Source organism: Alnus glutinosa, chromosome 7 (genome assembly GCF_958979055.1).
Source record: "Alnus glutinosa chromosome 7, dhAlnGlut1.1, whole genome shotgun sequence".
Classification (NCBI taxonomy): domain Eukaryota; kingdom Viridiplantae; phylum Streptophyta; class Magnoliopsida; order Fagales; family Betulaceae; genus Alnus; species Alnus glutinosa.
The window spans coordinates 3984012-4011612 of record NC_084892.1 but is presented as its reverse complement, the minus strand read 5'-3'; the positions used below and the strand labels follow the sequence as shown (position 1 = coordinate 4011612).

At 35.4% G+C, this 27601-nt stretch overlaps 2 protein-coding genes across 2 annotated transcripts; both read right to left on the bottom strand.

Moving 5' to 3' along the window:
- Positions 1-1540: 1540 nt before the first annotated feature.
- On the bottom strand, positions 1541-2663 carry LOC133873830 (uncharacterized). Its single transcript, XM_062311603.1, has one exon. The coding sequence runs from the start codon at positions 2442-2444 to the stop codon at positions 1878-1880; it is 567 nt and encodes a 188-aa protein (XP_062167587.1). The 5' UTR covers positions 2445-2663; the 3' UTR covers positions 1541-1877.
- A 7395-nt stretch (positions 2664-10058) lies between these two features.
- LOC133873657 (uncharacterized) lies at positions 10059-15349 on the bottom strand. Its single transcript, XM_062311394.1, has 4 exons — positions 15229-15349; positions 13907-15082; positions 12004-12136; positions 10059-10413 (listed from the first exon to the last, which is right to left on the bottom strand). Exons 2-3 carry the CDS (start codon positions 14956-14958, stop codon positions 12025-12027), a joined length of 1164 nt encoding a protein of 387 aa, XP_062167378.1. The 5' UTR covers positions 14959-15082; positions 15229-15349; the 3' UTR covers positions 10059-10413; positions 12004-12024.
- Positions 15350-27601: the final 12252 nt, after the last annotated feature.

Below are 27601 nucleotides of genomic sequence, written 5' to 3'. Positions count from 1 at the left end.
CCCGAACCTAACTCTTTCTACAAATGTTAAAGCCTTTTTGTCACCATGATAATTCCTAAAACCATAACTTTTCTAATTATAGAGTGAAAAGCAACTTGTTGATAACACAATCCAAAAGTTTTAAGCATATTGAAGGAAATATCCTATTAAGTCAATCCTCATAGTAGTCTTCGAAATGATTCTTTTAATACATTGCAAAAGAAAAAAAAAATGCATTAATATAAAATGCATTAGTGTAATTTGTGGAATTATATTAGTTGAACAAATTAAAATTACATACATACCTTGTTGTGGTCAGTGCAATAAATATAAACATTTCTCATGTAATTTGGTACTTCACCATAATATTCGTCACTTTTTATTCTTGGATCAATAGCCGGTGAGTGTTTAAGTATTATACGTAAAATGCCCTTTGGGATCTTCTTTGTTTAGTCTTTTATGTTGTGTAGCCCTAGTTCTATACAGTTCTGCTTCAAGTTCTTATCAAACAGTTTCTGATTAATCTTTCGATAGTGCGTAACCAAGATAATAAATTTAATTCGGTTTTCTCCATTAAAAAAGATGGGATAAAAGAACTGCAAGAAGCTACCCTCTTTGAAAGACAGAAAAAAAAAAATTAAAATCAACTGGTAGTTGAATGAATTCAGTCTCAGACCCACATTTCTTTAGATGATCATTTATCAACTTGTCCACCACGTATTTGAAATTTATCGGTACTCTTTATACCATTTTTGTGGTAATTCGCAACAGGGTGAGCAGTGAATGATACTACCAAGTCTAGTATTCTAATAGAAACCCTATTTATGAGGTTCCTACAGTATGCTTTAGCATTGTACATCAATCGTAGTTGGTGGATATATATTTATATCATTTCTCGTTTTGTTAAGATCTCAATTTTGACGAGCTCTTGCTGAGAGCTCAGTGTGAGGTTGATCAATTACTTAACAAATTTTCTTATAAAATAATATTTTTTAAAAACAATTGCAGGGGCCACAACCCCTGTTGGCATTAACGTGGCTCCACCACTACCTATCTTTCCGGAACCTAACTCTTTCTACAAATGTTAGATGCTTATCACTTTAATACTAATTATATTATATTCCACATTCTTCAATTATTAATAAAAACTATTCATTTTCTAATAGAATAGCCATTTTGTATATTAAACATAACCTAAGTTTTAGTCGGGGCCATTACTTCTTCAATTTTCAAAATTTTCCTTAGAAAGTCTATATATATATATATAGTTAAAAATAATACTTAATCTCTATCCAAATTGAGCTTACTTACTTAAGAGGCCCGTATAGATGAAAACATCTTAATAAGTATCCGTGTTATGGGCTTTAGGCAAAAATAAGTATCCATGTTACGGCTCTGCAGAGCCAATTTATTTATTTATTTCGTGCTTGTTTGGTCCATCGACTTCTGTTAGGCTCGGACTTTGTCCCCTGATAAGAAGCCTTGCATTTATGGACAATCTCGTGGGCCACCGTCGTTAAGGCCCACTAATTTTCATTTCCACGACAATAATCACAATCCAAACAGACCCCCCAACGGCTACTAAATTTATTCACACTTTTGCTTTTCAGCAATACTTTGTACGAGCAGCAGTGAAACTAATCATTTCAGCAGTAAAAAAAAAAAAAAGCATGCTGAAAAGAAACCAAAAACAAAAATGAACCAAAAGGACGAGCTTTGTGCGGTTGTCCCCTATTTGGTCGTAGGCCTATAGATGTATACATTACAAAACTGTTAAACAAGTCCCGCGGTCGGAAATATTTACGGCCTTGTTTGTTAACGGCTAGGCTAACAAATAGTACCTTTTAATCGCCGGAAATACCATCCTCATCGGGATATTTTCGCAGCCATGTCAGATTTCAGGTCCTACATTCCATCTCGCGAGCAGGAGAAGGCAAAGGAGTGTAGTAAGGTGGCGAAGCACAAGGCGTCGAAAACGGCGTCGCTTCGTCCACATCGACCGTCACGGCCACCACTGGCAACGAACTCGACACCCCAACGACTGCAACGCGCTCCTCCGTAATCACCCTCTTCGATTTCTTCGTTCCTTTCTCCGAAGAAGAGCAGTTCTCAGAGTCCACACCCTCTCTCTCCTCCTCCTCGATCGTAAACAAAAACCTAGACTGTCCGTACATGTATAGTCCCCGCCACTTCAAAACGTCGTCCACCTCCGTCGTTTCTTCCGTGTAGAGAGGCGGAGAGGGAGATGGAGCTTCCTGGGGCTCGATGCGGGACTGGTTTTTCCAGCAGAAAAAGTAGAAGAGCTCCTTTGAGGGGATGTAGATAGAATTTTCCCCGCCGGAGAGGCTCTGCCGATGGATCCTTCTCCGCTTCCGTAGCACGCAGAAGAGCTGCGCGAGTATGGCTACGACAGAGACGGCAAACACCACGGTGAGTGCCGAGCCGAGCTTGCTCAGAGCGATCATGGCGGATATTTTATCGAACTGTTGTTGGGGCGAAAGGGAAATACAAAAGTTTTTTTTGTGGTGTGTTTTCGTGTGGACTGTGGAGTTTCTAAGAGATTGTTAACTGGTAGATTACCCGGGAGGTAGAACTGTTGGACATAGTGGGAGGGCTAAGGTTGCCGGTGGTGGAAACGTATAGTCATATAAAGACAAAGTGATTCCTCGAAGACCCAAGAGGTGAAAAAAGTTGTGGCCATTGGCTAAGATGTAGGCGAGAGAGTTAATGATGACGTGGACGTCGATGGGACCCGCATTTAAAATTTGAACCAGCTGGGCGGACGAGAGTTTAGTTAGCATAGGAGTAGGTAAAATAAAAGTGTTAATTAGTTGGCTCAACATTCATGGACATAGACCACAACTCTCTGTCAAATTACAATTGTATTATGATGTACACGACCGTAGGATGAGAGCGACAATGACAAATGTGAAATGCCCGTTGGTGGTCGGGTCGATCAGTTGGCTTAGTACAATACCAAATACACAAAACGGGAATAATGAAGTATATACTATATTGGTTCACATGGCGCAAGCATTACGATTCCAATATTTGGTTTGAGCTATCACATTAAATAATGCAATAAGAGGCTCATCTTAAGTTGAGACGGTAATTTGTTTTAGCCTCTTAAATTTGAGTAGTATTCATGCATATGTATAAAATTATATATGTCAACTTCCATTTGATATACATAAAATGAGTTTGGCCTTTTATTTCTATTTGGCTAATTTTTTGTTGAATTCGTATTGAGTTTACAATATGGGTGAAAAGACGGTTACAGTTAGTGATTATAAAATAATAGTTTGTTAATGGTTATTTAAAGGAATAATCGTACCACATAACCACTTTTAAATTTAGTTATTTTTTTGCTTATTTTTATGTGTTGGGCCTTCATTTAATTTTTTTAAGGCTTATTTTATATGTTTTTGGGTCCTTTTTTGTTTTATTTTTTTGCGAAGTATATGGTGTCATTTAAAACCCCATATGAACGGAGGTTATTTTATATACATATAATTAGGCAGTTAGCATTTAGTAATTGCTTCCACCTACTTCTATAATTGCTTATTGCCCTGTCTTAGGCGGTTAGTGATTTTTTCCATTCGTCTACAAAAGCAGTTAGGCGGTTAACGGGTAGCGGTAAGTAGACAATTATTAACCGCTCGTATTTTTACTCCTAATTTACAAGTTGTGTAAAAAATTATTAACGTTAAATATCGCGTGTTGACATTAATGGAGGGGTATAAAGTTATATAACTCAACTCTAATTCAACTAATTTTTATTAAACATGTTAAGCGTTGAATCATAACATACTAATTTCATTCCGCTGATGATGTCAAAAATTAAAAGTCAAAATCTAAAGTAATGGGTTGGGGGCAACAAGGGATTTTGTTCAACTCAGTTGGGAGTCAAAAGCAAAAATGCAGTGACAAACGTCAGTTGGCGGTGAGTCGAGTAGGGCCGATTGGGTAGTAAAATACCAAGATTCAATACTAACTACGTACAGAATACGTAGCAATGAAATCTCACACAAAGCATATTGGTTCACATAACGTAATACGTACAATTAAGCATATGTTTTGTTTGAGCTATCGAATTATGCAATTAGAGGCTCGTCTAAATCAATGGATTGTTGGTTTAAATGACAATTGAACTGTCTGGCGCTGGGTCACCTCCAAAAGGCGGTACGATCAAGTTCCTTGTCACTTTGCTATAGTTGCACATGCTGTCCATCAATTAAATGTCGGTTTCATTATTGTGGTTTCATTTTTGTTTGATTTAACGGGTTGATCCACTGTTCTTTGTTATAAATCCCTGATTTGTTTGAGGGAGATTAAAACAAAAATAAAAATAAAAAGTAAAAACGTGCACATATTTTGGGCAAAGTCAATTTTGGATTGATAATTTGGGTCCTTAACTCGTGACTTTTGTGATCGGGATTGTTGAAGCTTTTGGATAGGGATGTAATCGAGTCGAATTAAATTTGAAAATTTTAAGACTAAATTGTTTATGAGTCGAGTTTAAATAGTCGAACTCGAATTCTAGTCGAACTATAAAATATGTGTTCAAGTTAGGCTCGTTTAAAATTTGGGCAAGCTCGAACTCGTTGAGAATGACATTCGAGCCGAGTTGGGTTACTTGACAAACTCGACTCAACTAAAGCTCTAAGTAGGCTATTAAATTTTTCAATGTGTGATCAACTTCCAAACAACTATTAATAACTTAATATGTTAGTTTAACATACTAAATACTATTATCAAAGTATTATATTTAATATGTAATACAATATTTACTTAGATAGTGTACTATATGCTTATTTAATGCGTCTGTGTATGTATGTGTGTGTGTCTATATATATATAAAATATTGAGTAACATACAGTTAATTACATTTACTTAGCATACATATAGTTAATTACATTTACTTAGCATATGTTTATAAATTAGATAATATGTTAGTTTATGAACTAAGTAGTTAGTATGTTAACTAATACACACACACACACACACACATATTAAGTAACATATATAACATATATTGCTTAATTATTAATATACATACTTATATTTATATAACTCATTTTTAGTAATATATAAGAGATATGAACGAGCTAATGAGTCGGACTAACGAGTCGGTGAGTGATCTAGCCGAGCTTTAAAAAGCTTAACTCGCGAGCTTCTATCGAGTTTTGTTGAGCGAGTCGGGTATGTACCACTTACTAATCGAACGGGGTTCTACAGTAACGAGCGAATTTCTATAGTATCAAGTTCGAATTTGAATCGGGCTAAACCAAACGAGAATCAAGCCGATCGTCGAACGGACTGATTTATTTACATCCTTATTTTTGGACATGTTTCTTAAACTTTGTGGCACAATTCTGCCGGTGAGCTTAGTAAGAATTACTCTAGTATAGAGTAAGAAGGGTTATCAATTATCATATTTTTTTTCCGATCTGTCCAAACAGAAGCATAAGGAAAATAATAGAGTAAAAACAATTTCACGTGATATTTCAAATGGAGAGGATCACGTTCCTTGTTGGTAAAGTGTCCTGTCATATAAAGATTTAAAATCAATTTTATCCACGGCAGGAACGCTTTTCAAGAAAATAGTGAGGGTCATCTCCCATTGTATAATGAATAAAAATTAAGAAAATTATTTTAATTCTATCTATCAATAAATTAAATTAGAGCAACTGATTTTGAAGCAAAAATTTGTTTATATAAACCTACAAGCCCAATAGAAAAATGCTTAACGGGTTAGGAGTTGGGAAAAGAACCCAACTGGGTGCCCATGCTAGCTATTTAGTGTTGAAAGGGCTGAAACCCAGCTCATGGATTAATTCATTTCAACTCTCCTTTATAAAACGACTATCAGAGAGGTAGATTTATCTATATATAATAATAATAATAATAATAATAATAATAAAAAAAAGAAAAAAGAAAAAGAAAAAGAGAGAGGTAGATTTGTGGGTCAAGAGTGTAATTTATCGTAAACGGGCTTTAGATTGGATTCCAAAATGTAAACTGGTAGATGTTTGGATTTCAGGCATTGGCATTAGGGGTTGGAAAAAATTAAAAATGCGAACAAATTTGAAATTTTCAACAATAAGTTTCATAATAATTGGCAGGGAGGTTCCGTTTTGCTAAAAAAAAATAAAAAAAATAAGTTTGAATATGTGAGAAAGCCTCTAAAATAGAGTACCTTGTTTTTTGGGGGGTGTCTAATAGATCCCTGATAAATTTTAATTTTATAAATTTATAATTAAATAAAAATAATAATATTTTTAGATGATGTGGCGAAAATACAGACACGGCACTAACGAAAGTTGCGAAAATGGACGGAAAAATCACGAAAGGGCTTGTTTCAAATTCTTGAAAAAGTTAAATACCGAATTCTAATTTAAAAAAAATGAGGGATCGAATTCAAATTACACTCCAACTCAGAGATTTATTAGACATTTACCCAAAAAATAATAAACAACATTTGTAGTGTTAATAGAAAATAGGCAAATAAATCTATATTCTGCTAAAGATCAAAAATGGCCATTTGTCTATTCTATTGAAGATGCTCCTATAGCTAGAAGTTTAATCTATTCAGACTACCATCCTACCATCCATGTACCCTGTGTTTATCGCATTTGGTACAAAATAGCAAAGGTTTCAATTACTGCAGAAGAATTTCAACCATTTTACGTACCAGGCTACCAGTAACCTATTACCTCACCATTTGTAATGGATTATGGACTTTTAGATTCAATTGATATTTCAGAAGCATCGCAGCTTAAAGACTTTCCAAGAAAACTTAAGAGAAGCAGCAACAGCAGAATTCCAGGGGCATCAGAAAAGTTCTCGCATGAGGGACAAGTCTTATCACAAATGTTTGACACTCGGATTTGAAAGCAATATTCCAACAGAATGGGAAAATAGATATGATTTATTCCTACATACTCGAGCATGTTTACCTATTTCTACAACTACAAGAGACTAAAAGTAGATTTACAGGGGAAAGATGGTCAGCATGTTTAAAAATAAGTAGGCAGTAGATCGAGAAAGATGGAGCATGATAGGAGAAACAGCTCACATGAGAATTTTTTCAAGACGGATTGGGTTCCAAGCATCTGTACGCACATGTCAAATCACATTGTCTATATGAACTTATCTTCTCTGTTTTGGTAGCTAGCCAAAGCATACACTCATTCAGGTTTTCATGGTAACAGAGCATATTTAGTCTCACGTCAAAACATTTGATCCTTATTTTCGTTTATTTTTGTTATCTCTCTCCACTATGACAACCTCAACGGATACTTCTGCCTTCTCTTTACCCAATCCCAATCACCAGGTGACTGTCAAACTTGAAAGCACCAATTATCTCAAATGGCTGACACAATTTGATCTTATATTGCGTAGCAATGATCTTATGGGCATCGTTGACGGATCTGAGCCGTGCCCTCAGCATTCCTTGACTGATGATCAAGGCAAAGAAGTTCCCAATCCAAAATTTCGTCTCTGGAATAGAAAGGATCAGTGCATCCTTAGCTGGATCAATGTCACTCTCTCGAAAAAAGGTATTGTCAACAATGTATGGACTCAATACCTCGAGACAAGTTTGGACTGCCTTAGCAAGTAGATTTGCCTCGCAGCCATGATCTCACATTTCACATTTGAAGAAGCAACTGCAGAACTTGCATCAAGGAGCGAAGTCCTGCTCAGTATACTTGCAGAATGCCAAGATTTGGTCAGACGAGTTAGCTACTGTAGGTAAACCTATGGCAGATGAAGATTTGATTTCTTTCATTATTAATGGTTTAAATCCTTCTTTTTAACAGCTTTATTTCGCATATTCTTTTGCCACCCGAGAGAATCAACTTCCTTTTGAAGATTTTCACGCAAAACTTCCCAGCCATTAAATGCTACTCGATCAGCAGCAAGCTCATGCTCTACTGATTCCTCCACGTTTGCTCTTAATTTACTCTCAGAAAGGGCCAAATCGTAATTTTCAGCCCAAAAACAAGACACCGCATAATGGGTCCTCTGTTAATTAAGCTCCAATCACGTCCTTTCACCCAAAAGCCACACCATGGCTAAGATGGCTTCTATGGTCCCCCACCAAATGCCAAGTAGCAGCAACATTTCCAAGGCTATCCACCAAAATTCCCCAAGGTTCTCAACAATACCAACTTTTCTCCAATGGTCCATCTCGTCTTCCTTGTCAGATATGTGGAAGCACCAACCATAGATTATTCATTCCAAGGGAAAGTTCCTCCTACTGTCCTACCTATCTAGCAGTAATGGCATTTGGATCTTCTTCGGTTCAAATGAATCGGTGAGAAACCAGTTAGTTGAAATGGAGGGGCAAATTTATTCAAAAAAAATGTAAAATGACAAGTTTGCCCTTCTACTTAAACTAATTGGCTCCTCTTGAACCGAAGAGGATCCTGCAATGATGGCCCATACTAACTTAACCCCCTAAACTTTCATCACTTTTATAATTACCTCTAAAAGTTTGTTGGTACAGTTTTCGGTATGGTGACGTGTCGCCTAGTAATTCGTTACTGGGTTCTGATCTACAACCTCAATCCTGCAAAAGAACAAACAACTCGTCGGGGGTGCCGACTATGCCCACTCCGATGGCTAAGTCAGTTCAAATCAATTTTCTGAAGAGTGTTTTTAATTTCAAGAGCTCAGAGAATTCGTGTTTTCATACCTGGTGCTACGGTCTTATTTATAGGCCGGACTTGCGGTCTTACCAGAATTCTTGACGCCTAGTTGGATTAGGAGTTTGAGTCCTAGCTTGGTTGAACTTTAACCTTATCTTCAGGGAATTCGAATGAAATTGCAGAGTCCGAAGTTGATTGCGTTCGTACCTCTTTAATCTTAATTCTGTGTCAATAACTACCTTATCCCATTAATTATGGAATTGAGACTTATCCCTGATCTTCTGGCATACTATCCTTATCGCATTCTAAGACAACTGCGGCATACTTCAGCCAACCTCCGAGGTGATAATATCCGAGATGTATTCGCTCCGACTTAGAGATCTCGGAATATTGCCGCACCATAACAGGGTTGTGGAAGGTCCGAGATGTTGTTACGCCGAGACGTTTATTACTCCGAGGTGTTGTCACACCGGTTTGATATCACCCTGAGGTGCCATCACACCGGCTTGATATTACCCCGAGACGTTATTACTCCGAGGCACAAATATCCGAGATATGTTCGCTCCGATCAGACTAGGAGATCTCAGGATATTTCATACCGTCACCAGGTTTGATAAGACTGAGAGGTCATTATACCTAGACGATCTTCCTTTGCTGGGTCGTAACGAATGTCCGAGACGTAACTCCGAGATATTTCAGAATCCACGTGTCTTTGAGGTTAATTTTATCCCCAACAAAGTTCAATAATTCTCAATTCATTTTGTCAAACTTTCAATTTTTTGCAATGTTATCTTACCATTAACAGAGGCCATGAAATTCTCAAAATACATTGTTTTTTTTTTTAATTTATTTTTATTTTTTAATTTTAAATTTTTAATTAAGGATAAATTTGATTTTTTCCTTAAAAAAAAAGGAGTATAAATGTCGTTTCACCAATTTGCCATCTAAATAACCCCAAACTCTAACGGAATGAGTGACATTGCAAAAAAAGTTAAAAAGTGAACACTAAATTAAGAGTTTTTTTAATTTTAGAAGGATGATTTCAAAAGTGATGGAACTTTAAGAGAGTTAAGTAAATTTTTTCCAATTTTCAATCAAACATATAATCAACTTTATTTGTTTTAATTAGTGTATAATTATCCTATCTTCCGATTACGGGAGTTAATCATCTAGTTGAATTAAAGATGTACATCTCAAGAAGAATTGGATCCAAAGTCCTAGTGTTTTCCCATTAATTTTTTTTTTCTTCTCTTAACTCTAGTTTAATTATTTCTATTTAGCCAAGTTAAATTCAAATTAAGTATCATTCCATTGCTAGACTTCTTCTTAGCATGGCTCTACTTCTTCTTAGCAAGAAAACAAAACAATATAAAAGTCATTTTACTTTTATGCATGATAATACAAATTTTACTTGAGTAACTTCCATTCCATGTGAATCGACCTCTACTTCAACTTGCAAGCCTTTTGACGCAACAACAATAATTTTCTGTATCACCAGCCTCAACAAAAATGAAAACATATTTTTTGAAATATCGCCAGCCTCAACAAGCCTTTTGATGCAACAAAAATGAAAACATATTTACGTAGGAGCATTGGACAATGTCATGATCTTCTAATAAAGCGCTTGCATAAGAACATGGAATAGAGAATACCTAACCTAGAATATAGTCAATTAAGAAAGCAACCTACAATTATAATTCTCTTTCCTCTTGGTGCTTCATTTTTTTATTTTTTTGATTCTTGCATGGCTTCTTCGCTAATTTGTACTTCATGCTTACCCCTGCAAGTTTAACACCCATTAGCACTTACACAAATAGCCATCAGAACGTCATTCTTATGTGCACATTAAATTTGCTCCTAGTCCTATGCATGGTTAAGGAAAAAAATTGATGGCAGCACCATAAGGCCTATTACAATTTTACAAGTGCATCATGCTCAAGAACTACATTTAGAGGGTCGTAGGTTAACTTTTAATGAATGTACGTGTTAGTCTCTTAATAATTGTAGACATCTAAGATCTTGAAGATATTTAAATTACATGTCAACACACATTTTTGGTAGATTCTAAAGATCTTGCAAATAACTAAAATTTCTTGTCCATGAATGTTTCTGCAAAAGAAATTTACAAATATATCAAGCATGTTTGACATCCAAACTAGATGGTGTGCAACACCCTCAAACTATTAATACCATAATGAGACAACTAGGGAAGGAATGGTTAGTTTAAGAGTTTACCAGTGTCAATGGCACTGTGAAAGCAACCACATGCACTTAGACAAGCTCACCTTCTACAAGACTATAAACCGCAAGAAATCACCACAATATAGTGTCTAGCTACATGCTTTATTGAGAAAGGTTTTCTACCTATCACTTGATTAATGTAATTAAGATCTAGAGTCCCTTACTAAAGTCACAAATTTATAAATTTTCTCCTCCTTAATTGAAGAAAATGTCATAGAAAAACAAAAAACAAAAAATGTCATAAAATTTCATTTGAAAAAAAAAATTGAGAATAACATTAGCTAAATTGACACTTTTTAAAGTTTTGGTACCTTTTTTCAAAAGTGATGAAAGATCAAAGGTTATAAGTGAAGTTTTCCTAAAATCTGATGAGTATACTAAGAATGCTCTAAGAACATGGAATAGAGAATACCTAACCTAGACTATAGTCACTTAATTAGAAAGCAACCTACAATTATGCCTAATACAAGCATAGGAAATAGCATAGTAGTATCCGATTCATGGGGATCATTTTATAGGAACCCTCAAAGCAACTTTATATGGAAATCTAAAAAATCATCATATAATAATACAAAATTGCAATAGAAAAGAAAAAGGGAAGTTTGTGATGATTTTTAAATATTTTATAATGGGTAATCTAGTATCCTTATACACAAAGATAATCAATTCAGTCGCATTGAGTTTATGGTAGTTGATCCAATAATAATAATAAAAAATGTTTGTGAATGTTCCAGAAGAAATGCAACAAAAGATACAATAGATCTATGGCAGTTATTGCATGAGGTCGACCCAATGCTAAAAGCAGAGGTGCATAATAGATCCAAATCACCATTCACGTTTTTTCTATTTCTTATCTATGAATAAATCTCTTTACTTGTATGATTTAGATTTATCGTATTTCTCAAAAAAGAGATCAATTGGATTGATGGGATTTGGTATGATATTTATGAGATCGATGAGATTTATATTCAAATATTTCTTCTTAATTTGAACGTATTGATTTCACCCCATAAGCGAGACCACCACCCTATATATAACATGTTGCCGCCAGAAGCATAACCCTGTATTTCGTCTATAGAATCTCTTAATTTTCTTTAACCATCAAAAATTCAGATCAGACGTAGGATACCTATCCAGAAGTTGTCCCAACTCAATCATGCATGATGGAATCATCAAAGTCTTCTCTTTCCTCATTGTACTTCATTCTTTTGTTTTTTGATTCTTGACTGGCTTCTTCGCTAATTTGTACTTCATGCTTACCTCTGCAAGTTTAACACCCATTAGCACTTACACAAATAACCAACAGCAACATTAAATTTTCTCCTCCTAGTGCATGGTTAAGGAAAAAAATTGATGGCAGCACCATAAGTCCTATTACAAATTTACAAGTACGTCATGCTCAAGAACTACATTAAGAGGATCGTAGGTTAACTTTTGATGAATGTACGTGTTAGTCTCTTAATAATTGTAGACTCCTAAGATCTTGAAGATATTTAAATTACATGATAACACACATTTCTGGTAGATTCTAAAGATCTTGCAAAGAACTAAAATTTCTTGTCCATGAATGTTTCTGCAAAAGAAATTTACAAATATATCAAGCATGTTTGACATCCAAACTAGATGGTGTGCAACACCCTCAAAGTACTATTAATACCATAATGAGACAACTAGGGAAGGAATGGTTAGTTTAAGAGTTTACCAGTGTCAATGGCACTGTGAAAGCAACCACATGCACTTAGACAAGCTCACCTTCTACAAGACTATAAACCGCAAGAAATCACCACAACATAGTGTCTAGCTACATTCTTTATTGAGAAAGGTTTTCTTCTACCTATCACTTGATTAATGTAATTAAGATCTAGAGTCCCTTACTAAAGTCACAAATTTTCTCCTCAATTGAAGAAAATGTCATAGAAAAACAAAAAAACAGAATATAGCTAAGGATGTTCATAAAATTTCATTTGAAAAAAATATTGCTCATCCAACTCAAAAATTATGAATCAAAATTTTCAATTATATTAATCATCATCTTTCCCCCATTAATTTTTTGAAAAAGCATTTGTTCTTAAAAAGTTCTTTGCATACATGCTTATTTTGACAATCAAATCCAAGCAGTTAATACCTCATATATAGTTAAGAAATCCATTGTACAAGCATAGAGCCAAGGAAATACACCAAAATCTGACACCTATATGGCTATATCCAATTTTCCAAGAGACCCGCCCAAAGGGAAAGGGACCGAATAAAAAAAATAAATAAAAAAAATGGACTTTTGAGTCTCGCTAGCTCTTTTCGGCATTGAATTTTTCTATATATCTTAGAAGTGAAGGTTTCGTAGATAGAAATAAAAAGTGGTCTGAGATAGCTGTTATATCACAGGAGCCTCAATATCACTCATTCAAATTAGGTGAAATTTTAGATTGCCAGCATTTTCGAAAAAGGCAGCAATACTATTCTAGATTGCCAGCATTTTGAAGATTTCTTTATGCACACCCGATGATTTGTAGGTATCAAATGAGACCATGCGTATTTCATCCTTTTGCTATTCTTGTTAGAGACTATATGTACTCCCGCTTCATACCTCACATATATCAAATCAGCCACAACAGGATGCACACTTCATATATTTCCTCACTATTAATTAGTTGGAAAAACAATATGGTACACACTATAAGAAAATAGCATCATTAATAAATTTCACCTCATTTGAATGAGTGATATTGAGGCTCCTGTGATATAACAGCTACCTCATACCACTTTTTATTTCTATCTATGAAACCTTCACTTCTAAGATAGAAAAATTCAATGCCGAAAAGAGACTCAAAAGTCCATCAAGATGAAGTATTGAGCTTGATCCCTCGTTGTTTTCCTCCAAATTAACATCCTTCTAGTATCCAAATTTTAGTTATGAATATCAAAGTACGCGTACTAGCTAGCCAAAATATTATGGAAGACTAGTTGTGCACGGTAAATGTTGTGTTTGGGAAAAAAAGAAAGGAATATATATCGAGAGAAAGCACGAAACTTACAGTGAAAGGCAATCCGATACTAGGCTGGGGAGATTCGTCACATATTTCCGAATAGCAACTACCGATATAACCAACTCCTTCTGCGTGGGCTCAACATGAACTGTGACACACTCAATTTCGTGAATAGATACACACTGCAAAAGGTAGAACTTTTGGTTCTCCAGATGGCCGAAACCAGGAAAAGGCGGATCATCATATCCATCAAGAAATGATATCCCCAGACCTTTCAGATTCCCTTCGAGCCACAGGTCCTGGGATATGTTGTAGGAAAGCAACTCTGTGGGTTCTGTCAACCAGTACAGTGCATTGCCTGCAGTTACAGTAATTCCTAGATGTCCCAGAGGACATCTAGTATCTAGCTCGCGCTCAGCAAACTTCTCCCAGGAACGACACCGCACGTCATATGCATAGAAAGTACTTGGAATAGTATCCGAAATACGATTACATGGTCCTGTTTGTGTGGCAACGACAATCCTGGTTGGATCCTCAAGAACTGCAGAAATAAATTGAGATTGCAGAGGAACTGGAGGATCATCAGGCACTTCTTCCCATTTTTGAGTCAACGGGTCAAAAACCTCAAGTTCCAGGCCGTTTGAACAAGAATAAATACTAGAATCACCGGCCAACACATGCAACTTCCCGTCTGCTACCAAGATGTTACAAAGGAATCTGGGAGAATTCATTGACATAACAGGAATCCACTCCTTCGATGGACGGGTAACGTCCAATTTATAAGCATCAGTTTCACGAGAATCAGGATCCAAGTAACGCCTGCCACCGATACAATACAAATGGGGGGCTATGGCTGCAAAGCTAGAGGCGTCTGGTAGTTCACCTTCCCAAAATGGAAAGATCTCTTCACTATCGACCTGCAGAGGACAGTCGGCGAGAACTTTAATTGCATACCATCTCGAAATCTTCCTCCCTTCATTCCCTATAGGCATGCGAAAAACGATGTCGTAAGGAGAAGAATCAATTGTAGGAGGGCAGTGAGACGATTCGTCTAACGGTGACCGAGTCAGACATCGCCCTGGCATCGTGGATTCCTCCATGCAGTATTCGTGGGCGGGCACTCGTAAGGAGGAGGAGCGGTGGGATTTTAGGGTTTGTTCAGAACGGAGCGCAGAGAACAAATCAGGAGTGTCCCAAAATCAAACTTATAATCAAGCACATCATCTACAATCAGAATGCAAAATGAGGTCATTAACCTTAAACCGACCTACCAAAAAATCAGAGATACGGTCCGTAATATTTTTTTTTTTTTAATTAAAAAAGAAAAAAGAAAAAAAAGCCAAAATGAGAGAGAATCTGAGAGAGGAGACGAGTCACGGCGCGGAAGATCTAAGAGCCTAGAGTCACAGGCCACGGCTTTTGAGTCTTCGATGGCAAGAGAGAGAATCTGAGTGTGAGAGAATAGAAACTGATCTAAGTTAGGCTAGGGTTTTTTGTGTTTCAAAAAAAAAAGTTAGGTTAGGGTTTTTTAAGAGCGATGTGTAACGTGTATATAAGATAAATGGGTCTGGATAGCTTAGTGGGCTGGGTTTAGTGCTAATGGGCATAGGTTATCTCACTTATCTGTATATAAAGGTCAATAACCTAATTGCAGGGAGATTAGTGAATTATTTACTTTAGTAAATTGGAGACTGAACACTTCAAATGTTTTGAAAACGAAACATTTCGAAAAGTCCATTTCATTTCAGTGTAATTTCCATTACTGTTTCTTCGTCAATTCTCTCATTACTAAAAATATCTTCCATTTCTTTTCATTTTTATTCCAATTACATTCATAATTCAGAAATCCTAATCCTAAAAATTCAGTAACAATAAAATAACTGTTATAATTGGTATCAGTGCTTCGATCTATAGAATTTTCTTGTTATACAATGCACACAATCGATCAACGCTAGTGTATTCTGCCGATGGACTCCATGGATGGCACGACAGCTTTGTTGGATTTTATCTCGTGGTCTCTAGAGTTCTAGAGCATGTGCGGAAGCAGCATGAAGCTGAGCGGGCTGAGCCCAGGGGCGAACCCTGTCCCCCCAAAAATTTTAAAATTCAACTTAAAATATATGAGTTCATAAATTTGTCCCCCCAAAATAATTTTTTTGCCCCCCCTAAAAATGTTTCTTTACATTTTGACCTCCCAAAATAATTGTCTTCCCCCTAAAAATTTTTCTATATATTTTGCCCCATTTTTATTTTAAAAGACCAAAAATATCATTTATTTCTATCGTTCCCTTCTCAGTTATGTCTAATCTTTTCTCCCTAGACTTTGGCTTGTTGGAAGATATTATTCATGGGTTTTTTTTTTCCAAAACCTTCGTCTAAGAAATGCAACCCTTCAAAAACAAAGACCAATCTTCCTCAGATTTCTAAAGAACGAGCATTTCAGATTGTCTTTTGATTACCAAGCTAGGGGCTTCTCAGTATTAGAGGATACACCTCTACAGCAAGTTATCTACAGCCATGGCCGCAAGACATCAATTTCAACAAGTCCACTTCACTGCAGCAAGCCTTTGTCGATAAGCAAAGAAGGGATTGTTTTTTGTTTTTTTTTGTTTTGTTTTTTTTTTTGTTTTGTTTTTTTTTTTTTTTGTTTTTACAGAATTTGAGCGGAAGAGAATGGGATTTGTGGTTGGTTATAAAGAGAGGACAGAGAAGATAAAAGAGAGGTCAACGAAGATAAGGTGTTTGATAAATTTCAATATTTTGTTTGAGCTATCGAATTATGCAATTAGAGCCTCGTCTAAATCAATGGATTGTTGGTTTAAATGACAATTGAACTGTCTGGCGCAGGGTCACCTCCAAAAGACGGTACGATCAAGTTCCTTGTCACTTTGCTATAGTTGCACATGCTGTCCATCAATTAAATGTCGGTTTCATTATTGTGGTTTCATTTTTGTTTGATTTAACGGGTTGATCCACTGTTCTTTGTTATAAATCCCTGACTTGTTTGAGGGAAATTAAAACAAAAATAAAAAAATAAAATAAAAACGTGTACATATTTTGTACAAAGTCAATTTTGGATTGATAATTTGGGTCCTTAACTCATGACTTTTGTGATCGAGATTGTTGAAGCTTTTGGATTGGGATATAATTGAGTTGAGTTGAGCCGAGTTAAGTTTGAAAATTTCAAGACTGTCTTGTTTATGAGTCGAGCTTGAATTCGAGCCGAGTTATAAAATGTGTATTCAAGTTCAGTTTGTTTAAAATTCGGGCGAGTTCGAACTCAAGCTCGAGCTTGTTGAGAATGACATTCGAGTCGAGCCAAGCCGAGTTGGGTTACTCGACAAGCTCGGCTCAACTAGAGTTCGAGGTAGGCTATTAAATTTTTCAATGTGTGATTAAAGCGGAGTTCAAGCCTGAGTTTGTGAACAACCTCCAAACAACTATTAATAACTTAATATGTTAGTTTAAGATACTAAATACTATTATCAAAGTATTATATTTAATATGTAATACAATATTTACTTAGATAGTGTACTATATGCTTATTTAGTGTGTGTGTATATATATATATATATATATATATATATATATATATATATATATATATATATATATATATATATATATATATATATAATACCAAGTAACATATAGTTAATTACATTTACTTAGTATATGTTTATAAATTAGATAATATGTTAGTTTATGAACTAATTAGCTAGTATGTTAACTAATACACACACACACACACACACACACACACACACACACACACACATATATATATATATATATATTAAGTAACATATATAACATATATTATTTAATTACTAATATACATATTTAAATTTATATAACTCATTTTTAGTAATATATAAGAAATATGAACGAGCTAACAAATCGGACTAATGAGCTGGACGAGCGATCTAGTCAAGCTTTTAACGAGCTGAGCTCGCAAGCCCCTATCAAGTTTTGTCGAGCGAATCGGGTATGTATTACTTACTAATCGAGCGAGCTTCTACAGTAACAAGCGAGTTTTTACAGTATCGAGCTCGAGTTCGAATCAGACTAAACTAAGTAAGTATCGAGAGGGTTGTCCAACAGACTGATTTATTTACCTCCCTACTTTTGGTCATGTTTCTTAAACTTTGTGGCACAATTCTGCCGGCGAGCTTAGTAAGAATTACTCTAGTATAGAGTAAGAAAGGGTTATCAATTATCATAATTTTTTTTCCCATCTGTCCAAACAGAAGCGCAAGGAAAATAATAGAGTAAAAACGATTTCACGTGATATTTCAAATGGAGAGGATCACGTTCCTTGTTGGTAAAGTGTCTTGTCATATAAAGATAAAAAATCAATTTTATGATTTTATCCACAGCAGGAACGCTTTTTCAAGAAAATAGTGAGGGTCATCTCCCATTGTATAATGAACAAAAATTAAGAAAATTATTTTAATTCTATCTATCAATAAATTAAATTAGAGAAATTTTCTACAACTGATTTTGAAGCAAAAATTTGTTTATATAAACCTACAAGCCCAGTACGTTGGGAAAAGAACCCAACTGGGTGCCCATGCTAGCTATTTAGTGTTAGAAGGGCTGAAGCCCAGCTCATGGATTAATTCATTTCAACTCTCCTTTATAAAACGACTATCAGAGAGGAAGATTTATCCATATATAATAATAATAATAATAATAATAATAATAATAATAATAATAATAATAATAATAATAAAAAGAAAAAAAAAAAGAAAAAAGAGAAGAGGTAGATTTGTGGGTCAAGAGTGGAATTTACCGTAAATGGGCTTAGATTGGATTCCAAAATTTAAACTGGTAGATGTTTGGATTTCAGGCATTGGCTAATGGGGTTGGAAAAAAAAAAAAATGCAGACATATTTGAAATTTTCAATAATAAGTTTTATAATAATTGGCAGGGAGGTTCCGTTGAGCTCAAAAAAAAGAAAAAGAAAAAAGAAAAGGTTTGAATATGTGAGGAAGCCTATGAAATAGAGTACCTTTTTTTTGGGGGGTGTCTAATAAATCCCTGATAAATTTTAATTTTACAAATTTATAATTAAATAAAAATAATAATATTTTAAGATGATGTAGCGAAAATGCAGACATGCCACTAACGGAAGTTGCGAAAATGGACGAAAAAACCACGGAAGGGCTTGTTTCAAATTCACAAAAAAGTTAAGCACCGAATATTGATTTTCAAAAAGTGGGAGGATCGAATTCAAATGGCACTCCTACTAAGGAATTATTAGACATTTACCCAAAAAATAATAAACAACTCTGTGTAGTGTGAATAGTAAATAGGCAAATAAGTCTATTTACTATTCATACAATAAGAAAAAAATTTATTCTACCTATTCTGCTAAAGATGAAAAATGGCCATTTGTCTATTCTGTTAAAGATGCTCCTAGAAGTTTAATCTATTCAGACTGCCATCCTACCATCCATGTACCCAAAACTCAATAGTCAACCCTGTGTTTATCGCACTTGGTACAAAATAGCAAAGGTTTCAATTATTGCAGAAGAATTTCAACCATTTTACGCACCAGGCTACCAGTATCCTATCACCTCACCATTTGTAATGGATTATGGACTTTTAGATTCAATTGATATATTTCAGAAGCATTGCAGCCCAAAGACTTTCCTTCCGCAAAATATTACACATACAGAAGAATATTTGTATATGAGGAATGCTACACATTATCCCTTTATCCTCCTTTTGTCCTCCTAAAATTGATGTGGCTCTTAAAATCACCATTGAATCAAAATCCAATAGTCATATATCAAAAATTCAATGGTAATTTGAAGAGCCACATCAATTTTAGGGGGACAAAAGGAGGACAAATGGATGATGTGTAGCATTACTCTTTATATAGATACAGGGGAAAGATGATCAGCATGTTTAAAAATAAGCAGGCAGTAGATTGAGAAAGATGGAGACTGGAGCATGATAGGAGAAACATCGCACATGAGAATTTTTTCAGAGGAAAAGAAGACGGATTGGGTTCCAAGCATCTATATGCACATGTCAAATCACATGGTATATATGTGAACTTATCTTCTCTGTTTTGGTAGTTAACCAAAGCATATACTCATTCAGGCTTTCATTGTATCAGAGCATATTTAGACTCGCTGTCAAAACCTTTGATCCTTATTTTCGTTTGCAACCTCAACAGATACTTCTGCCTTTTCTTTACCCAATCCCAATCACCAGCTGATTGTCAAACTTGACAGCACCAATTATCTCAGATGGCTGACACAGTTTGATCTTATATTGCGTAACAATGATCTGATGGGCATCGTTGACGGATTTGAGCTGTGCCCTCAGCATTCCTTGACTGATGATCAAGGCAAAGAAGTTCCCAATCCAAAATTTCGTGTCTGGAATAGAAAGGATCAGTGCATCCTTAGCTGGATCAATGTCACTCTATTGAAAAAAGGTATTGTCCACTATGTATGGACTCAATGCCTCGAGACAAGTTTGGCCTGCCTTAGCAAGTAGATTTGCCTCGCAGTCACAATCTCACATTTTACATTTGAAGAAGCAATTGCAGAACTTGCATCAAGGGGCAAATTCCTGCTCAGTATACTCGTAGAATGCCAAGATTTGGTCAGACGAGTTAGCTACTGGAGGTAAACCTATGGGAGATGAAGATTTGGTTTCTTTCATTGTTAATGCTTTAAATCCTTCTTTTAACAGCTTTATTTCGCATATACTTTTGCCACCCGAGAGAATCAACTTCCTTTTGAAGATTTTCACGCAAAACTTCCTAGTCATTAAATGCTACTCAATTAGCAGCAAGCTCATGCTACTGATTCCTCTGCGTTTGCTCTTTTCTCTCAAAAAGGGCCAAACTGTAATTTTCAGCCTGCAAACGGGAGAAATGCTTGACATCTCAACACTTTTTTTTTCAGAATTTGGTTCCAACCTGATGTGTCACAATCCTATGAGATTGTGGCACATTTCCCAAAATGATATATCTAATAAGATTGCGACACATCAAGTTGAAACCAAATTCTGAAAAAAAAAAAAAAAAAAAAAAAAAAAAAAAAAAGTGCTTGAATGTCTAGCATTCCTCGAAAACAAGACACCACATAATGGGTCCTTGTTAAGTTCCAATCACGTCCTTTCACCCAAAAGCCACACCATGGCTTCTATGGTCCCCCACCAAAATTTCCAAGGCTATCCACCAAAATTCCAAGGTTCTCAACATTACCAACCCTTCTCCAATGGTCCATCTCATGTTCCTCCTTGTCAAATCTGTGGAAGAACCAACCACTTGGCTCATGACTGCTAACCTGCATAGATTATTCATTCCAAGGGAAAGTTCCTCCTACAGTCCTACTCATCTAGCAGCAATGGTATTTAGATCCTCTTTAGTTCAAATGAATCGAAAAGAAGCCTGTTAGTTGAAATTGAGGGGCAAATTTGTCTTAAAAAAATGTGAAATGACAAGTTTGCCCCTCCACTTAAACTAACTGGCTCCTCTCCAGTTCAAAAGAACTGGAGAGGATCCTGCAGTGATGGCCCATACTAAATTAACTCCCTAAACTTTCATCACTTTTACAATTATTCATAAAAGTTCAATAATTCTCAATTTATTTTATCAAACTTTCAATTTTTTGCAATGTTATCCTACCATTAACAGAGGCCATGAAATTCTCAAAATATATTTGGTTTTTTTTTCTTGTTTTAATTTTTAATTTTTAATTAAGGATAATTTGTTTTTTTTTTTTCTTAAAAAAAAAAAATAGGAGTATAAATTTCATTTCACTAATTTGCTGTCTAATTAACCCCAAACCCTAACGGAATGAGTGACATTACAAAAAAAATTAAAAAGTGGACGCTAAATTAAGAGTTTTTTAACTTTAGGAGGATGATTTCAAAAGTGATGGAACTTCAAGAGAGTTAAGTAAATTTTTCCCAATTTTCAATCAAACAAATAATCAACTTTATTTGTTTAATTAGTGTATAATTATCCTATCTTCCGATTATGAGAGTTAATCATCTACCTAGTTGAATTAAAGATATATATCTCAAGAAGAATTGGATCCGAAGTCCTAGTGTTTTCCCATTAATTATTTCTGTTTAGCCAAGTTAAATTCAAATTAAGTATCATTCCATTGCTAGACTTCTTCTTAGCATGGCTCTACTTCTTCTTAGCAAGAAAACAAAACAATATACAAGTCATTTTACTTTTATGCATGATAATACAAATTTTACTTGAGTAACTTCCATTCCATGTGAATTGACCTCTACTTCCACTTGCAAGCCTTTTGACGCAACAATAATAATTTTCTATATCACCAGCCTCAACAAAAATGAAAACATATTTTTGGAAATTTCGCCAGCTTCAACAAGCCTTTTGACACAACAAAAATGAAAATATATTTACGTAGGAGCATTGGACAATGTCACGATCTTCTAATAAAGCGCTTGCATAAGAACATGGAATAGAGAATACCTAACCTAGAATACAGTCAATTAAGAAAGCAACCTACAATTATAATTCTCTTTCCTCTTGGTGCTTCATTCTTTTATTTTTTTGATTCTTGCTTGGCTTCTTCGCTAATTTGTACTTCATACTTACCCCTGCAAGTTTAACACCGATTATCACTTACACAAATAGCCATCAGCAACGTCATTCTAAGAGTAATGATTCTTGCACAATATAAAAGAAGGATGTAAAAAAAAATGCTCAACTTGCAAGTTTAACACCCAAAATCTGATGAGTGTACTATGAATGCTCTAAGAACATGGAATAGAACACCTAACCTAGACTATAGTCAATGAATTAGAAAGCAACCTACAATTATGCCTAATACATGCAAACATAGGAAATAGCATAGTAGTATCCGATTCACGGGGATCATTTTATAGGGAACCCTCAAAGCGACTTTATATGGAAATCTAAAAATCATCATATAATAATACAAAAATTGCAATAGAAAAGAAAAATGGAGGTTTGTGATGATTTTTAAATATTTTATAATAGGTAATCTATTATCCTTATGCACAAAGATAATCAATTTAGTTGCATTGAGCTTATGGTAGTTGATCCATAATAATAAAAAAAATGTTTGTGAATGTTCCAAAGGAAATGCAACAAAAGATACAGTAGATCTAGGATAGTTATTGCAGAAGGTCGACCCAATGCTAAATTCAGAGGCGCATAAAATCACCGTTCACTCTTTTTCTATTTCTTATCAATGAATAGATCTCTTTACTTGTATGACTTAGATTTATCGTATTTCTCAAAAAAGAGATTGGATTGATTGGATTTGGTATGATACTTATAAGATCGATGAGATTTATATTCAAATATTTCTTCTTAATTTGAACGTATTGATTTCACCCCATAAGCGAGACCACCACGGTACCACCCCATAGCATGTTTCCGCTAGAAGCATAACCCCGTATTTTGTCTATAGAATCTCCTAATTTTCTTTAACCATCAAAAATTTCGATTAGATGTAGGATACCTATCCAGAAGTTTTCCCAACTCAATCATGCATATGGAATCATCAAAGTTTTCTCTTTCCTCATTGTACTTCATTCTTTTGTTTTTTGATTCTTGACTGGCTTCTTCGCTAATTTGTACTTCATGCTTACCCTTGCAAGTTTTGCACCCATTAGCACTTACACAAAATAACCATCAGCAACATTAAATTTTCTCCTCCTATAGCACTTATGGTATACCATAAGGCCTATTACAAATTTACATGTACGTCATGCTCAAGAACTACATTAAGAGGGTCGTAGGTTAACTTTTGATGAATGTACGTGTTAGTCTCTTAATAATTGTAGACTCCTAAGATCTTGAAGATATCTAAATTACATGTCAACACACATTTCTGGTAGATTCTAAAGATCTTGTAGAGAACTAAAATTTCTTGTCCAGGAATGTTTCTGCAAAAGAAATTTACAAATCAAGCATGTTCGACATCCAAACTAGAAGGTGTGCAACACCCTCAAACTATTAATACCATAATGAGACAACTAGGGAAGAAATGGTTAGTTTAAGAGTTTACCGGTGCCAATGGCATTGTGAAAGCAACCACATGCACTTAGACAAGCTCACCTTCTACAAGACTATAAACCGCAAGAAATCACCACAATATAGTGTCTAGCTACATTCTTTATTGAGAAAGGTTTTCTTCTACCTATCACTTGATTAATGTAATTAAGATCTAAAGTCCCTCCTTACTAAAGTCACAAATTTATAAATTTTCTGCTGCTTAATTGAAGAAAATGTCATAGAAAAACAAAAAAACAGAAAATGTCATAAAATTTCATTTGAAAAAAAATTGAGAATAACATTGCTCATCCAACTCAAAAACTATGAATCAAAATTTTCAATTATATTAATTATCACCTTTCCCCCATTAGTTTTTTAAAAAAGCATTTGTTCTTAATAAAGTTCTTAGCAAACATGCTTATTTTGACAATCAAATCCAAGCAGTTAATAACTCCTATTTAAGAAATTCATTGTACAAGACATAGAGCCAAGGAAATACACCAAAATCAGACACGTACGTATATCCCTTTTCCAACAGACCCGCCCAAAGGGGAAGGCACCGAAAAAAAAAGAAAGGCAGCAATACTATTCTAGATTTCCACCATTTTGAAGATTTCTTTATGCACACCGGATGATTAGTTGGAAAAACAATATGGTAAACACTATAAGAAAATAGCATCATTCATAAATTTCACCTAATCAGAATGAGAGTGATATTGTGACGTCAGCTACTAAAGACCACTTTTTTATTTCTATCTATGAGACCTTCGATCTCTTCGAAAATTGAAAAATTCGATACCTTAAAGAGACTCAAAAGTCTATCAAGATGAAGTATTAAGCTTGATCCCTCGTTGTTTTCTGGCCTCCGCCAAACAACCTTCTAGCTAGTATCCAAATTTTAGTTATGAATATCAGAAGTAATGCGTACAATCCAAAATGTTATGGAAGACTAGTTGTGCACAGAAATTGTTGTGTTTGGGAAAAAAGAAAGGAATATATATGGAGAGAAAGCAAGAAACTTACAGTGAAAGGCAATCCAAAACCTCGGTAGCGCGATTCGTCACATATTTCCGGATAGCAACTACCGATATAACCACCTCCTTCTGCGTGGGCTCAACATGAACCGTGACACACTCAAGTTCGTGAATAGATACAGCCTGCAAAAGGCAGAACTTTTGGTTCTCCAGATGGACGAAACCAGACAAATATGGCTCATCATATCGATCAAGAAATGATATCCCCAGACCCTTCAGATTCCCTTCGAGCCACAGGTCCTGGGCTAAGTTGTAGGAAAGCAACTTTGTGGGTTCTGTCAACCAGTACAGTGCATTGCCTACAGTTACAGCCATTCTTCTATATCCCAGAGGACATCTATCGTCTAGCTCGCGCTCGGCAAGCTTCTCCCAGGAACGACACCGCACGTCATATGCATAGAAAGTACTTGGAATAGTACCCGAAATACGATTGCATGGTCCTGTTTGTGTGGCAACGACAATCCTGTTTGTATTCTCAAGAACTGCAGAAATAAATAGAGATTACAGAGGAAATGGAGGCTCATCAGGCACTTCTTCCCATTTTTGAGCCAACGGGTCAAAAACCTCAAGTTCCAGGCAGCTTGAACAAGAATTACTCAAACTAGTAATTCCAGCCAACACAAGCAACTTACCGTCGAGTACTAAGACGTGAGCACGGAGTCTGGGGGAATTCATTGACATAACAGGAATCCACTCCTTAGATGGACGGGTAACGTCCAATTTACAAGCATCGGCAGTAATTGTTCGACAATAATCACGATCCAAGTAACGCTTGCCACCGATATAATACAAATCGGGGGCTATGGCTGCAAAGCTAGAACCGTGTGGTAGTTCACCTACCCAAAATGGAAAGATCTCTTCACTATCGACCTTCAGAGGACAGTCGGCGAGAACTTTAATTGCATACCATCTCGAAATCAACCTCCTTTCCTTCCGTATAGGCATGCAAAAAACGATGTCGTAAGGAGAAGAAGCAATGTAGGAAGGCGGTGAGACGATTCATCGAACGGTGACCGAGTCAGACATCGCCCTGGCATCGTGAATGCCTCCATGCAGTATTCGTGGGCGGGCACTCTGTTATGGGCCTTATGGCGGTCACTCGTAGGGATGAGTAGCGGTGGGATTTTAGGGTTTGTTCAGAACGGAGCGCAGATAACAAATCAGGAGTCTCCCAAAATCAAACTTATAATCAAGCACATCATCACATTCAGAATGCAAAATAAGGTCATTAACCTTAAACCCTCTACCAAAAAAATCCAAAACAAAATAAAAAAAACTTATGAAAACTTATTTTTTTTTAACCTCAGTTTCATTTTTTTTTTCACAAATTGTACTTGGATTTTGGGAAAATACGAAATTGGTACTTCCATTTATTTTTTCGTCTAATATTTAACGGTTTGCCACGTGTCAACCCATGACACAATATAAAAAAAATTAAAAAATAAAAATAAAAACTTCAAAAATTAATTAAAAAATTAAAATTAATAAAACTTTAAAAATAAAAATATTAAAAGCTTTTTTTTAATTTTAATTTTTTTAAAAATAAAAAAGAAAGAAAAAAAGAAAAGGGGTGGCTTGGCCGGCTTGGGGTGGCTAAACTACCTTCTTTTTTCTTTTCTTTTTTCTTTTTCAATTTTTTTCTCTAGAGGTCATAATGGTAGCCGAACCATTCCCATGGGGGTGGTTCAGCCACTCCAGGATGGCCAAGCCACCTATGTTTTATTTTTTTTTCTTGTTCTTTTTTATTTATTTTTAAGTTTTTAATATTTTTATTTTTAAAGTATTATTAAATTTAATTTATTAATTAATTTTTAATATTTTTGTTTTATATTGTGTCACGTTTCAACCCTCATTAGTTGACACGTGATAGACTGTTAAAAATCAGACGGAAAAAATTAAATAAATGGAGCTATTAATTTCTTCTTTTCCCAAAATTCATGTACCATCTATGACATGTCAAAAAGAAAAAAGAAAAAATTACCATCTGTGAAGAAAAATGAAACTGAGATACTAAAAAATAAAGTTTTCAAACACAGGTATTAAAAAGGCATTTAAAAAAAAAAAAAAAAAAAAAAACCCAAAAATGAGAGAGAATTTGAGAGGAGAGGAGTAATACCTGGAAGATCTGAGAGGAGACGAGTCACGGCGCGGAAGATCTGAGAGTCGAGAGTCAAGGGCCATGGCGTTTGAGTCTTTGATGGCAAAAGAGAGAATCTGAGTCTGAGAGAAGAGAATCTGATCTGAGTTAGGCTAGGGTTTTTTAGAAACGATGAGCATATAGGGGTTAACACGGCGCCATTTTTTGGCCGTCGATTGATAACAGATGGAGAATGCTACACTCCACACTGGTGATGTGGCATTGGCATTGTGGCATACCGGGGGTGGCCCTAGACCATTACCCTCTGTTTCTCTCGTGGTTTTTTTTTATCATGCTCGGGTTTTGATGCGGCTCTTCCAGTATTTGATAAAATGTCTGAAAGAAACATGTTTTCTTGGACAATCACGATTGTTGGGTCGACGGAGAATGGTTTTTTGAATAGTGCTATACGTGCGTCAAGAGTCCGGCTGGTGTCCGACTCTTGACCCACGTGGCATGGCTTTTTTCTTTTTTTATTAATAAAAAATAAAAAATTCAGAGAGAGAGTGAGAGGGAGAGAGACTAACCGTAGAGAGTG